Genomic DNA, 16,196 nt, shown 5'->3' with positions numbered 1-16,196 from the left:
GTAGCTCTAGGGAAACCCTCTCTTCTGCAGAGCAGCCCCTGAGCATCAGGTACCCAAATCTCATTGGAAAAACATAACCGGGGTGGGGAGGGGGGAAGCATTAATCTCATGAATTCTTTGTTCTCTACAGACTGAATGCAGGTCCCTGTGCCTGTCTACCCTTCAGTGGGCAGCCTCAATCCAAAACACAGCCTTGAATTCATCACTTTCTCTCCCTGAGAAGCAAGAAACTTCCAAATTTTAATTCCAGACCTGATACTACCTCTTCTGCATGTGCTGGGCCCCTTTCCCTATTTGAAAAAGATGAGCTAATGTATGGGAAACATGAGGATTCATTAGTTAATGCTCATAAAACGCTTTGAAGATTAACCGAGCTGTTGCCTGGTAATACATCTCCAGATGTTATCAGGGTGCTATGCTAAAACAAAGCATCATTGCTCATATTCACATAGATATATTAAGAAACACTCCTGAACACAAGAGCTTCTACACAGAGTCCACCATTTCCACAGTAGAGCACCCATGAAGAGACATTGTTAAGCAACATCTAGAGACTGAAGTAAAATTCAAGAGGCTGAAGCTTATCTAAAATTGTACCACCTTCGCATTTCCTTCACACAGTACAGATTTCTTCTACTGACTTCCTCATGCAGTGCTGGTTGCCTTCCCATAGTGCAGCGTGTGACATGACCATACTCATTACGCTTCCTTGTATTTGGCTCCAGGAAAAAGCTCTGCAAGCAGCAGAACATTTTGGTTTTGCAGTTCTTTTTCCTTCTCTCTCTCTCTCTCATATATATTATGCTTTCATCAGGAAAAGACAGGTCAAAGGCATGGAGGTGAAAAGGTTTGTAACAGTCCTGATGCATTTTTTTTCTTTTTTTCCCTCTAGGTCTGCCACAAACACAGTACTTGAGACAGGATATTTCCTGGTTTTGGAGGAGGTGAGACACCAAGCACAGACTGAATACAAACCACCTGATGGATCCCTTCCTATTTTCATCTGTGCATACACTCTGGAACTGCAGATATATTATGCCACTGCTTTCCTTTCTCAGCATGGGAATAGCTGTGGTTGTCCCAAGAAAGTGATGCAGCTGCGAAGCCATAGGCAATGAGATTTTGCTAAGTATGAAATGTAATTTCACAGAAAGGCTGAAGAACCTCTTTTCTCTGTGGCAGATATGCTATACCACTTACAAGTATATAAAATATAAGAATAACAAAATATACACATATTTTTTATCAACTAGAAAAACCGGTGGTTGGATAGTCAAGTAGTTAATCTGTGTGAGCAATATGGTATGGCAAATATTTCACTGCATAATATATTCTTCTTGGTAAGAGTTATAAATGTGGGGCTCCTGATTAAGATTTCTGTCTTTATGGGAATATAATGACAGGTACAAAAATAGAAGGGATCTAAAATGGGCATCCAGTCCATCCTTCTGCAATGGAGCAGGATCATCTACACCTAAAACACCCCCAATGGATCCAAACCTTCACCACAGCCTCCTATGCTGTCTACAGCAGCACTACACTTTTCCCCACCACTAGAACATATTTTTAACATCTAACCAACTTCTGTCTTTCTGCAATTTAAGTCTATTGCATCTTACATTATCCCCAGGGAACTTTGTGAAGAAACTTCAGTTCATCTGAAAGCTGTTATGCATTCCCCAAATTCATTCTTTCCTAAATTAAACATATCTATCATTTTTTTCTCAAATGCCATGTTTTTGAGCTCTGTGACTTGCTGCTTTCTGCTGAACTGTCTTGAGTTAACGCCAGCCTTGATGAAGTGCATGATGTAAAATTGGTTACGTTATGTGAGGCCTTATCAGTTCTCAGTAGTCTCTCTTACAACAACACTTTCCTTTACACTTTCCAGGATGATTTTTGTTTTATCTGCAAGACTAGTATTTCCAAGTCATGTTCCACTTGTGATCCAGTATATCCTCCAGACTAGTCTAACCAGACATTTTCCACCCTGTGCTTATGAAGCCAATTAGTGCTGCCTGATGAGAATTGCTTTGCACTTGTGCTTACTGAAGCCCATCCTTTTTATTGCAGACCGTTTTCCCAATTTGTCAAGATCATTTCAAATTCTCCTCACGTCTTCCCAAGGGCTGGCAATCCATCCCACTTTGGGGGCATCATCGGCAGCTTCAGCTGCAGTTACCACCTTGGGGTCTGCATCCCCATTGAAGCAGTTTTCCAGTGAAACAGAACTACAGTTTGAGCCTGATTAAAACAACCAGCCATGTTTCTGCCTCACATTAGTTTCATCTATTTTATTTTTCTCTAGCTGAGTAATGAAAGTATTAAGAGACTTAACTGCAAAGGCCCTTAGCTATAATATCATTACTATAATTAATCATTATATTGTAATAATTATTTCTATTAAACACAGTTTAGGAGCCTCAGTCAAGATCAAGGTACCATGAGATCAGGCACTGTGATAGTGACAAGATTTTGAGGTTACACATACATTTTACATTGGGTTTGAGGGATTATATACAATAACCAAATAAACAAACATTTGAAATCAAGACAGTTTGTGGGCTTGCTTCATTTTTTTAATTTTTTTTTAAATAATTCTCTCTCGTTTTAATAACAATAGGGTTTTTGTGCCTGTTCCAATGTTCCAGGCTACATCTTTCCTCGCAAAGAGAGATTAAAATGCTCGAACAGTCAAGCAATTTGCTAGCTGAATATTTTCATATGCTTGGTAATAATTGCCTGAATCTTTGCCCTCAGACTACTGTAGGATTAGTAAGTGGGCTGCATGCAAATATCATTAATCAAGACTGTTATTTAGAAGGCTGGGGTATTGGTTTGAAATCCTCAAATACCAGAAAGAAGAACAGAAAATGTGACATAGTGCAGAAACAACAGCAAAATCCTGATTTACACACCAGCACTCAATTGAGAATTGTTGGTGGTTAATAACTGAGATAATTTTTCTTCCATGTTTAATTTTCTTCTCCCTGAATGCATCATTTGAGAAGAGCCTGTCTGGTGCGAGGATGCCCTACGTCAGCATAACCTCCCTGAAACCTACGGAAATTAATGCTCACTTCCACCAACTCAAGATCTGCCCTTGAGTGCGCACACAGGAGTTGCTGCAAGAATGATGAACATGCCCACCTCTGATTAATAGTAGTGACATTTTCTGGTTACAAATTCTAGAAGATGATGGTGTTTGGGCTTAATTTTACCTTGATACCCTGCATGTGAGGTGACTCCTAACAGAAAGAATTCCTGCTAGTGACAATAGCCATCATGAATTTAATAGCAATTGCAAAAGCATTTTTTACATTGCAATGGCTAGAGTGGGATTATTTCCTTCCTTTTTTTTAAAAAAAAAAAAAAGTACTTGTTTGTTAATGAGCAGGAACAACAATTTGCCAGAAAGCTTTCCTCCCTCTAGAGACTGGGGGGAAAAGAGGTCAATATTCTGAACTGTTTAATTAATGTTATTTCTCTGGTATTTTAGGTTTTGCAGCTCCTGCAATTTCTTTGAAGGATTCAATTTTTACAGCCGAGAAAATCACAGCCAGATTGTTAAAATATTCAGCTACAGGAGAGATGCTCCAAACCATCTGGAATGATTTCTAGGAGTCAGCACTTGCCCTCCATCGCAGCTGAAAACTTGCCATGCCCTGGTATCCCCCTCTGCCACACTTCCAGGAACGGAAAGAAGACTGTAAGACACAAGGTTGTGTCAAGTGAATGGGGATGATTCATCACATACTGGGAGAAAAGCCTTTTCCTCAGCTGACGAGTAAATACAGCGCAGGTAGCTGAAAGTGTCTTTCCTACCATAAGGACTCCTTGTGACCATGGGGTGAGAAGAAGCACAGATTAAAATGAAGCAGTTGGCAGACTCTGACAGTTTAATACTGCCTGTGACTTTTTTATTTTTTACTCTGCAGAGCAGAGGCTGGAGCATTTTTCATCAGTAAAGAGAAAATGTTTTCAGCAAGTTTTTCAGCTGTGCTTCAGGATTCTCATTTTGTAGCTATTTATGGGCAGCATTGCTGAAAGAATTGCAGTGGCAGTGATACTTCTGCAGGGCTCGCTTGTCTCTGCTAGGTCTCATTGGAGCTCTGCTTTGCTCCTGGAAAAGAGCATCTGCACCTGCCTCATGTGAAGAGCTCACATCTTCAGGGTTTGGGGAGTAGAAGAAGGGAGAAAGGAGGACGGAGGGACAGCAGGCACCATGCACCTTTATCTGCACTCTGCAAGATGCCTGTTATGAAGGTATTTTGGCGGGCTTCATTGATCTGCCTTCTTCTAGCAGCAACATAAATAAATGATGACCAAACGGATGCACATATATACCAGGTTCTCCATTTTGCTAGGCCAGCACAAGCAGCCAGCACTCACCCTGTTCAGCCACCAGACCTGTGTGTATGCTCATGCACAGGGATGCACCACCCTACGCACAAGTGTATGATGTGCACAAGTTTAATTCTAAGACTATTTATGAATGCTGCTAATATAGTATTGGTCCTCCTTCCAAGCACACAGGCTAGTGGGGGAAACGGGCCTCAGATACTCAGTGGGATGACAAAAAGGGTCATATTTGAATTTTTTTAAACTATTAAAAATTAGTAGAAAGTATTTTTTTTACTTTGCTTGATGATACTTTTCAGGGGCTCACTCTTAGCTCAGGTTGTCCCTGTACAAAAATGATAGCAAGGGAGCACATGAAGGAAGGGAAGAGACGGGTGGTACCATGTTTGCTCACTGCATTTTTACAATGCTACCTAGGCATTCACTTCTGGTGGAGGCCCAAGAAAGGAAATTGTGCTAAATGTACCCTGATCTGGCCCAGTATAGCCATTTTCACATTCTTTAAGAGCAAGTAGAATAATTAGATCTTTTGATCTGACATTCAGATTAATACAAGACATTTCATCAATATCTTTGCTTGACTAACTCACATCTTTAGAGTACTGGATCTGCTCACATATTGGTACTCCTGTTCACCACTTTGTAGCGCCTTCATGGTTCAGGAAAAAAAATGCACTATTACTTTTTTTTTTTTTTTTTTAAGAAGGTGCTACTTTCTGCAAGCTTCCCAAAACTATAAGGCGGGTCTTGGGCTAGCATAAATTGATAGAGTTGGTTGAATTTATGCATTACACCGAGTGATATTAGCAAAGGTCCTTATTCACTTCCCTTTGACCCCTTCTCTGTTCAAAACAATAAGCTTAGTAAAGTGTACTCAGCACCTTCCACGTGAACGTGGAACTCATGCTTCGCTCTCCCCATGGGGTTGCTTGCCGTGCACTGGTATGTTCCTTCATCAGCTGCAGTCACTTGGTCTATCTTCAGTATCTTCCCAAAATTTTCTGTTTCTGGTTCATCCTTGGGCAAGTTTCCAGTGACCTTGACCCAGCTTAGATGAGGAGTTGGGCTAATAGTAAAGAAAAAAAAAAAAAAAAAAAGAAAAAGACTTTGAGTTGAATACTAGGCTGTCGTAATGCTTTATGTTAGCAGAGCTGCTGGACTTCATGCATACAGTTTACAAGGTGAAGTTTTCAGAGACTTTTGAGCCCTTTTAAAACACTCGGGCTGTACAAAGGGTTATACTATAGACTACAACTAATCTATACCCCTGCTTGATTTGAAGGGCCCCTATGAATAGGTTCTTCACAACCAACACCAGGCCATGGCATGAGGCTGCATTCCTTGTAAGTGTATTGGCATGGCCTGTGGGAGAGGGAATGGACCTCATTTCATCCTACTCCAAAAGGGCACTTGAGGACAGACAAGGAGGTAAAGACTTCATTACAGTGACTTCACTTGGTGCCATGCCTGGTTAGAAAGGTGGCCAGCCATTGGAGATGGCTGAAAATGCTCCTTACGTTTTTAGAAAGCAAATGGCAGTGACACAGAAATTCAGGACAGACTGTTGTCTGCACATTCCCAGCTGGGCTTCACAACCCCGACACCATACACAACGCACAGACACAGTGTCATATCTGCTTACTCTTGTGTCCATCTGTTATTGTGGCAAAATGCCCGGGCACAAGCTACTCAAAGCCCCAGGTACTAAGAAATTATGGTTTTCCACAAGCAGTGAGCACAACCATGCAAACACCCTATTACTTCCTGCAAGAGTCCTTGTCCTGCTCCTGTACCAAAGTCAGGCACTGTGTTGCCGTGGTGTTGCATTGAGGCAATGCCCTCCTGACACTGTCATTACTCAGAATATAAGTCTTCAAAAATGACAGATTGGAAATGTACTTAATTCCTTATTTTGCAGTTGGCTGCCCCTGATCTTACTTGAAATCTGGCTCAGTTTATCCGCTTCTGTGGTTTGTGGACATTTGGTGGGATAGATTGGCAGAGATATAGGCAAAGCTGATCATTTTTCTGCTGAAAATGGGAATTTTAACAAATAAAAATATCGTTTTATTTTGGTCTAAATGTTGCATTCTTGAAGGGTTTCAGTGAAAAATGTTTGTTTGGTGATCAAACAAAGTAGTACTTTGTCTTCTTTCAAAAGTGACTACTTTAAAAAAAAAAACCCTCTTTTTGTTTGAAAAATAATTTACATAAACGTTTCTTGGAAAATTTTGAGTGAAACAAAAACATGGGTTTTTTACCTTTTTTCCAAATAAACAGTGTCCTTTTTTTGACTTTCTCTTCTTGTACGATACTAATTCTTGCACATGAAAATTCATATTTTTGTATTTCCAAGATGATCTGCCTATTTAAGTACCTTGAAAACGCTATAAACTCATAGCTGTGGACTTGTGGAGGTTTGTGCACCTGCAAATTAGCTTGATGGGTAGTGAATTAGACAAGGAAGTGTTGCAACAGGGAACTAAAACTCACTGCAGATACTTGGAGTGAATCCAACAGAAACAAGTAATTCACCTTCTCTCAGAAATGGCAACCAACTGCAGAGGCATAATCTTGCCAGCTCAAATGAGCAATGCCCTTTCAAGCCCACATGGAAAACCAAAATACCCTAAACATGTTTGTTCAGGCAGACAAATACCCTGATTTTGGAATTTTATAGAGGGGATCTAATTGCACAGCCTTTAATATGAATTATCTATCTACTAACCACAGTCTGCATTCATAGACATGCAGCTCTACCATACAGCATGAGAAGACAATGATTTAAGTCTCCATTCAACAAAAAGCTCTATCACAAATAAAGCAGAAGCAACTGTGCTTTCATTGTGGGTTTCGTGGTTGGGGAGATTTTCACTTTACCTGTTTGTCTGGTGGCAACTCTTCTGGGGCAGACTATTGCATCTACAAGCACAGAGTAAAAACTGGAAAACTACACTGAGAGCAAAGTGGAGCTTATGTCTGTCTGAGTTACTGCAGCAGGAACAAGGTCTGAGACAGGTATTCACACCTTCATTGTGAGGACTGCACTTAACATTTATTTAGCCATTCCCTTTCCTTACTTGCCTTTATTTTGCCCTGTGTTATTTACAATAAGGAACAAAATTGTCCTGGTTTCCCATCACATACCATCTACTTTAACCCTTCCCTAAATTATTACAGTGAGCACCTCCTCATTGAGATATTCTGCCATGCTTAGCACAGCCAGATCCATGACTACAGCTTGAGTAGTGCTCTAACATAAATGCTGATAGCAGTAACAAGCTTGAAATATCCATGCAGCACAAAGCACCAGAGGCATGCATAGGAATGGGCCCAAGCAGAAAACATAGGACTGGAACTAAATTTGAAGTTAGCCCATCACTATCAGTTTTAGCAGGATCAAACCAATACCACTGACTCTGGTTCACTATATTTTTACATAGTTGTAGACTTTGTTCCTCGACATACTGTCATCTGCAGAGAACATCATGGAAGGAACATCCTTTGTATGGAAATTCTGGATGCTGGGGAATGAACCACAGAAAGCGGCCAGGATCACATGCACTCCCAAGCCAGTATCTCCCACTGCAGCTGGGATAGGTGGGCCACCAGTCTCACTCAACGGGGCATTTTCTTAGTGGATGTCTTGTAGCAAGTTGCTCAAGAACTTTTAAAAATCTGAGATCTTAGGAAAAATGCTGAATAATTTTTGAGCATTGAACCAAAATTGAATTGGCAAAACTAGAGAAGAAACACTACACATGTGAGCCAAACCACAGAAACTGAATTCTGATGTTATTTAGTTTCTCAACATCTCAAAAGTAGTACTACTGAAAAAAGTTCAAAAATAGTTGTTTTTTTTAATATAACAGTAAAAAAAAAAATCAATCCTTACCACAATATGATTTTAATTACTTGTTTATAAGCTATAGCAATAACAAATATGTGAATGTTGCATACTCTGTGCTTTATAAGGAGTATGCATACTTTAGAAAAATTCTGCACAGAGGTTCAATTTAAAAATGTTTGGGCAGGTAGGTATATTCATTTGTAGCTGTATAATTTTTAATATAGTTTTTTCTTTCCTCAATTCTGTTGCAAAAGGTGATTAAGTTTGTGCAGTATTGTGCATTACTCACAGCCCTTCAGCAATACATTCGAGTAGCAGGACACCTCCCTTGATGACAGTGACTGATGAGCTACTGCCAGCAGATTCAGGAGGGATCAGCAGTTTGGGTTTTCTTTCCTTAATAAAATTTGCTAAAAAATAAAATAAAATAAAATAAGAGTTAGATAGGAAATCTTAGAGCCTTCACTTATCTTTCAATAATGCCACAAACATTACTTCTGTCAGAAGGTTTTGGACATCGATTTGTAAATTTTCTTTTTTATTTATTTATACAGTTTGAGATCAATCCAGGACTCTCCTATTTCTCCTGCTTACAGTCAGAAGATGGCTACAGTAATAAAAACAGGCAGCAGGGTTGGTGAAGCCCCTTTTCCTACGGTTTCATGTCCTGCTTTCCAAGCAATGGCCCTTTCTCTCATACACCTCGGCCAGTCTTCTGGTCTTCTCAATTGCTGATCTTCTGGTGCGCACCATCTTTCTTAGCACCTTTCTTCTGCATTGACTCTCCATCACCTTTTAAATCTCAGATGAAAACCCATCATTCCTGACTTAAATATCCCACAGAATTTTCCTTCTTGCTACAGTTATTAAATCTACAGTAATGGAGATACAATTTGTAAGGAAGACTGTTAAAATAATAAAACAAGATTGACCTGCATTTGATTTCAACGGACCATTTGTTCCAGCCTGCCAAACAATGGTTTCATGATGAAATATGCATATGGTTAAATGGCTATCCAGTTATCACTATAATAACAATTAGCACAGTAATGAATAAGTCCCCAAATGGTACTAGTTCTTCAAAAATAGTCAGTTACGGATGATTTGGTAAAAGACCACATGTATCTCTCTGAACCATTTTCTAATTTTTTTTTCGCCTCCCCTTGCTTTGTATCTCTATGAATCTGTGTCACAAGTGCTCAGAGCTGCAGCAAAACACCTTGGTGCCTCTGAATACGCTCGCACGTTTTCCATCTGCCCTCCATCTCCCGCTGCCAAAGGCAGGCAGTCCCCCTTCCCGAGTGGCGACCGGAGTTCAGACATCTCTCCGAGGGGAAAATCAGTTTTTGATTGTCTGTCACTCCGCACAAGCCGTGCTTGTTCTGCTCACAAGGCTTAGCCTCCATGAGCCAAGGCTTAAGGACTAACCAGTGCTTTGAGTTATCCATCCCAAAACACTCAAGGAGAACCCCCTTTTCAAAAACTTCAGTGCTTGTCCAGCAAAATGAGGTCTTTCAGGAGTTTCAAACTGGGCATTTCAAAACACAGAGGCTCTCAGAAGCCATTTAAGCAAATAAATCAGAGTCAAGAGCTACATACAAAACCCAAGACTACCATTTTTATATATTTTAAACAAAATTAACTGGGTGGAGAATTGCAGGAATAGCCTCTAGCTGCCTTCTGACTTATCCACATTGCCTGCATAAACCTCAGCAGAATATATACAGGATGTTGCTCCACAAAGAGGGGAACACAAAGCAAGGGAAGATGTGAATCCCCAGGATGAGAAGTGCTTCATTGTAGTGCTTACTTGTGGTGAGTATCAGACAGGGCAATATACGGCCAAAGAGAACCACCTCCCATCTACCCTGAGGTATAGCTGTAGATGGGGACAATTAACACAGAGTACCTAAAGCTATGTAAATCAACACCTTAAGCACACCCTGAAGTAATGCAGCCCCAGGGTGACCCTTTAGACATGAATTCGTGGTTTCAACCATGGGTAGCTAACGCCTAAATGCCAGAGGGAGATTTGGAGCATCCAGCTCTGGCTCCTGCTCTGAACTGATAACACGAGAAACCCAGGACATCAGCCTCCTTACTTACATCACATTATGAAATGTGAATTTTCTTTTCTCGAGTAAGAAAACTACCTCTTTGTTAAAAAACCCTTCAGATTTCTGTCAAAAAGCACAAGATGAGCAAATTGTACTCCATGGACCACTTAAATCCATCCCATCACAATAAAAAGGCTTTTGTGATTTTTTCCTTTTCTTTTTCCTGAGCAGCAGCTCACGTTTCACCTCAGCTGGCAGATTCTCAGTTTAAAGGCTAAATAACAGATGCATTCAACTCACCCTTAGTAACCGCAGCGTTAGGTGAGCTTGAGTCATTAGCATGCTTAACTGAAATAAATAAAAGTGACAACCAAACACAAACATGCATAATTGATATAGAATCAAAAGAAACAATAAATCAACCAAAACAAAAACATGCCCCCCCCAATTTCTGCCATAAAAGAAAGAAACAGAAAAATATAAAGTAAAGCAACAGATGAACAACAAATTTCTGAAAATACAAAGAAAATTCTTTGAAGATATGTATTATTCTGAAAAATACTTAATGGGTGATATAATCATCATTTCATCCTAGCTACCTAGTATAATAAAAAAATCACTAAGCCCTAAGTATCCACTATAAAGAAATTTTATAAAATTCATCCAGTCTCTTTTTTCTTATTGCCTGTGCTTTTCTATGTTTGGTTGGTTGTTTTGGTTTTGTTTGGTTTTGTTTTTTTTTTTTTAAATAGTCCCTCAAGAGGGACTTGGCATGGAGAGGAGTGGGCAGTCTCAAGCTAAGTTTACAAAAACCTTTAAGTATGTGCCTCACTTTTTTGCCTGCACCCAGTCTCATGGCTTCAATGGCAAGGTGCACGCAGTGAATTGTTTTGCTGGGCCACTGCAAGGGCTATCAGTGGCCCCACAATCAAACCCCATCTCATATTTCTGTAATCTGTGTGCGCATGTGTGTGGGACTGGACCCATTAGAAAAGCTACGGAGAGCAACATTTCATTTTGATATTTTTCTCACAATTATTATCCCAATATATGGTTTAAGCAAGTATTAAGATATACAAACCCACTACTAATCCTTTATCTTTTTATCCCAACAAGAAAGCTCTCAACATCATATATTAAATATTAGGCTTTCATTCATGAAGAAAAATCTCCTTGGCTGTCTGGGCTGCATAAGCCCGAAAGGTCAGAAGTATTAGTGAAATAGAAGACTGATATTAAGGGCACAAGCAGCCTCAGCAAGTGGTACAAGTGATACCAGAAACTATTACAGCCAAAAGAGATTCAAGCAAAGCGGGATGGATCTCCAGCTGCTATAAGCTGCCTTAGTTCCACCGGCTTCTGTCGGGCTTTGCTGATTTAACGCAGCTGAGAGCATGCCCTAGAAGGCTGGTTTTTTTTGCTTGGATATTTGTATTCTTTTCCTCTGTTTCTAACACTGATACCTGTACACCCCTTGTATTCAGTGGCTTTACACAGCATGAATTAGCAGTTTGATGGTACTGGGTAGGTAAACACTGAACATATGCATGTGTATGCCTATGGGACAGCAAACCCAACTCGCCCCAGTGAGACTCAGATGCAGGGGAAGTACCTGAAACAATCTTTTGTATAAGATCCTCAGAGCCTACAGGAGTACGGAGATGTTAAAATAAATAAATAAATAAATAAAATTTTATGTTCCTTACTCAACATTTCATTAAGGAAACGGAAAATGCCTCGTGTGTCACTACTGATGCTCAAGGCAGCCTGCAAAGACCTGGAAAGCATCATCCTTCCCGACTGCGTTGCTGCACCCAGACCAAACCAGGCCTGCACCCAGGGAGGAGGTGGCCACATAAAGTTCTCAAGACTCAGCAAAGTCCCATCCATCAGTGACCCACTGGATGGCGAGAGAAGCAGATTTCCCTAATGCATCATTGGCTTTCACTGGGGGGAGAACAGGAGGAAGAATGGGGCATTTTGGGGGCCTGACAGCTACAAAAAGCTTTTATCGGTTGAATTTAGGCCTTAGAGTAAGGTTAATAATGCAGGAATAAGCACAGTAACTTGCTTTTTCTTCGGAGAGAATTGCATCAGAGACACAGGGCACACATCTGCATTTGCTGATGCCTGGGGAGTTAAAAAAGAAAAAACAACAGAAAACAAGAAACTACTCATCCACAGACTTACAACGGGAAACCTTCAGCGTCATTGGCATTTTCTGTACAATCGTCCTCAGTCTTGGAAATGCTGCAAAGCAACAATAATCACTTCGACTGTCATTTTCTTCCACATTTGCAAAGTAGAGATCTCCCTTAAGGCTCATGGAGACCCTTTCATCTTGTGGAATGTGCTGCAAATCTAGGAAGAAAAAATAATTACGATATGGTAATGATACTGAGCTGTTTCACAAATATGACTACTAATGCTCTCCTGTCATATGTTTGCTTCCAGATACAGATTATAACTTTGATGCGAAAGTGGCAGAAGGCCCAGCGTAACCAATGGGTTATTTACCAATATTCAGTGTATGATTGATAATTTATAATAAATATTTTATATATAATATATAATCACATATATAATAATATATTATATAAAATATATGAAAAATAATTGATAATGAAAATTTGATAATAAAAAAATACTCAGTACAAAGTTCCTGCTCAAGTCAAAGGAAATGTCCATCACCTCTCCCTGATACAAAGGCCTGTAATGATGATATGGAGGTCACCATTTACAGATGTCCCTCACGGTCAGTCTCCCAAGCACTTTGCTCTTCTGTAACTACACATTACAGCAAGGGAGTGTTAGTACAAACTAGGGTTGCTGTACTGTCTCACTGTTGATCTAGCCAAATGCAGGTCTGTGCTAAATATGTATGTCAGGAGTAGAGAGGCTGCCTTATAAGATCAGAGGTTTAACGTGGCACCCTGTCTCTGCAAGTACTTGGTCAGCATCAGAAACAAACTCCTGATCTCATGGAGGCAATCCAAGTTACTTTGCTTCCCAAGAGCCAGAAATTCCTGCAGAACACAAATGCTGAAGAATAACGTGACAGAAACCTACAAGGAACTAATTATACGTACCTGACAGATTTTTTTTTTCTTAGTATCATAAATCAACCATTAGTTTAGGAAAAGAGGAAAATAGTAATGATAGAAATAATATATTGACACATTTTATCCTCTCTATTGTAAATGCAGTAGGCCTCAATACTGGTAGCCTCATTTACTGATATACAAGCTTTCTGATATCTCATATTTAATAATATGTTGCATAAATGCACTCTACAATTGAACTCTGTGTTATGTAAAAACATATCTCCATTCTCCATTTTTCAATTTTGTTTTTCAATATCCAGATCTTTTTCCTAAGCACTTGTACAACTACCATTCCCATCAATTATGAATCTGTAATGAAACTGCTCTGGAAGACAAATGTTTTGAGTCTCCTCATACAAACTGTAAAAATTGTTTACTTACCAATATTCATCCAATAGATGTGCAAAGGTGGGATGCCTTTTGGGGGGTTACAGTGCAAAATCACAGAATCACCATGCTCCACATCAAGGGGCTCAATTTTTTCTTTTGGGAATTTTGGTACACCTGTACAAAAACAGAGAGGTTCCTCTTTTATTGTTACCTTTTGAAATTTTGCCCTTTGCTTCCCCCTGAATGTAGTTCTTAATAAAATATTTACTTTAACACTTTAACATCATCCTTTGCATTCTCTGCCTGTAATTACTACTATTATTTACAAAGTGATACAGGGTAACAATGCTTTTTACTAAAAGTAAGAAAGCTCTGCTAGCATTCTTCATTCATAAAGTGCACAGACTGTAGCATTGGAAATCAGGCAAGTGAATGGTGGTGTTGTCTGTGAAGTCCATGAGCTTTTCTTCGGCTTTATTTTAATGCATCTATTTCCAAACGCTTTCTATAGTTCATTTATTTGTACTGTCTGCAAGGGACAGCTCAAAGCCACACTGAACCAAAGCCTGAGGCCAAGATTGGTGTAGAGGACTGTGCACTGACGGGTCCCAGGCTGTTCCTGGGAGATCAGAAACCAGCTGGGAGTGCAGTATGTTCTCAGAAATCTTGGCTAAAAAGTGGTTCCCAAGAAGCTACTGCAAGTCAATGCTGGTGAGGACAGACATCAGCCAGCTATTCCACCTTGTGCCTGGAGTTGTCCCAATTCTTATCCATTTCCAGAATCAGATGAAGCAGAAGTCTGATTTAAAGACTATATTGCCTCCTCATCCACTCTGCTGTGCAGACCTGCAGACTTTCTCAGCAAGCTTGTCCTTCAGGGTGCAGAGACAGGATTTGCACGGAAGAACACACAAATTTGCACTATGTGGTCTTAAATATAGATTAAATAATTAATGGATCAAGGACTTGTTTAATCACCTAGAGCATCAGCACTGATGCCAGCAGACTGTTCAAAGCCTGAACCACACTTGGCAAACCTGTGCAACCTGGCCAGTCTCGGCAGCCCAAAATGCAACTGGAGCACATCCAAGCAGAGGGGAAGCAGAGCTGGGCTGGAGCCCACACCAAACCAAGCACTGGGAGGCTGTGGCTCAGAGATTATTGCAAAGAAATTAGCCTGCAAAATGTAACCACTCCTTAAACAAATTTAGCTAAGACAGCTTCAGGGCAGACGTTGTCTTCTGCTTTCATTCCAGGCAAGTTCAAACTAGCGAAAGTTTCAGTTCAGGCAACAGCATTAAACAGCAAAATTAACAGCAATTAAACAGCAAAGGAATGAAAGCATCCTGGCTGTGCAGAATAAACTGGCACAGCAAATATTGCCATCCCAGTGTTCAAGTCATGACAGGGAACTCTGATAGAGAATAAACAATTTGAAACATCGGTGGTCCGGTGGCTCTACAGGATATCTGCAGTGTCACATCGCAGGAGTCAAACCAAAGAAGGAGGGTGAGAAATGCAGGACCAGTACTCTGAGGAGACTTTATACATTGTAGGATTAGTAAACATAAAAAGAAGCAATCAGTATAATGCTGATTGCTTGAATGCAGATTGCGCATACATTTTATCTCCAGGAGGATTATTAATACGTTATGAATTCTTAGGAGAGGCAAAATGGAGCTAATGAGTATTACCCACTCTGTAGGTGAAATTTCAGATAATGAAGGGAACTACATATTAAAATCCAATATTTTCAATAACTTATACTCTTCAAGCCCTGGAAAAATACATTTACTGATTGCTGAAGAGGTCAAACATTTTCCAGCTGGAAAAAGCTGATTTGTTGATGTAAAGCTTGTTTATTCCCAAAAGCACATCACTCTCAACAAAACTTTAAGAAAGCTGAATCAGGTGAAGAATAAGGGATTTCTGACTAAGACAACCAAAGAGACCAGCAAATAGACTAATAGTGAGACCATTCACGTAGGACATTGGAAACTCTTGTTCAAACCCATTTTCTGCCTCATTTGGAACAACTAAATCTGGGTCTCCAATATCCCAGCTGGGTGCCATAACCACTGGCCTTCTCAGCCAATTTCTGTAGCCAATAATTACAGAATTATACAAAAAGATAGCAATTTCCACCAGGAGACAGTGAAAAATCACGGTCTCGGTGTCATTCGCTGGCAGCACAGGCATTCATCTCCAATGCATGGCCCAGATGTCTGCCTTTGTTCCCCAATGGGAGAAGCAGCAACTTGAACCCCAGTGTCCTCCATCTCTAACAAGTACTTGAACTACAGGCTGTCAGGGCTTCTGGGTTCTTCCATGCTGTTTTGTTTCACTTTGTTCATTGTGAAAAACATGGAAAAACTTTGATTTTCCCCTCAGTACATAACTTTAAGTGTTTTGAACCCTTGAAGTTTTGTAAGGGAGGAAAACTCAACTTTCATGATAAATTCCTGAATCAAACCTTCTGACAAGCATATTTTC

General features: G+C 40.1%; 1 protein-coding gene across 11 annotated transcripts in view; it reads right to left on the bottom strand.

Annotated features, from left to right (window-relative positions):
* The window catches only part of CHL1 (cell adhesion molecule L1 like), a 142,261-nt gene that overhangs the window by 34,246 nt on the left and 91,819 nt on the right, over positions 1–16,196 (bottom strand). For 10 of the 11 annotated variants that reach the window (XR_015701283.1, XM_087743438.1, XM_087743437.1 and 7 more), the window contains 5 exons: positions 13,755–13,877; positions 12,460–12,630; positions 10,570–10,617; positions 8,502–8,622; positions 5,244–5,428 (listed from right to left, as the gene is read on the bottom strand). Coding sequence is in view for 10 of the 11 variants with exons in the window: in XM_087743438.1 (XP_087599564.1) it covers positions 5,244–5,428; positions 8,502–8,622; positions 10,570–10,617; positions 12,460–12,630; positions 13,755–13,877 (648 nt within the window). In the remaining variant the exon portion in view is untranslated. The remainder of the gene's footprint in view (positions 1–5,243; positions 5,429–8,501; positions 8,623–10,569; positions 10,618–12,459; positions 12,631–13,754; positions 13,878–16,196) is intronic. The other variant, XM_087743444.1, reaches the window with a different exon arrangement.

The sequence above is a fragment of the Nipponia nippon genome, unplaced genomic scaffold (genome assembly GCF_047370975.1).
Source record: "Nipponia nippon isolate SJK-2023a ecotype South Korea unplaced genomic scaffold, ASM4737097v1 scaffold_9, whole genome shotgun sequence".
Taxonomy (NCBI): domain Eukaryota; kingdom Metazoa; phylum Chordata; class Aves; order Pelecaniformes; family Threskiornithidae; genus Nipponia; species Nipponia nippon.
The sequence above is the reverse complement of the archived record's forward strand: the minus strand, read 5'-3'. Positions and strand labels throughout refer to the sequence as shown.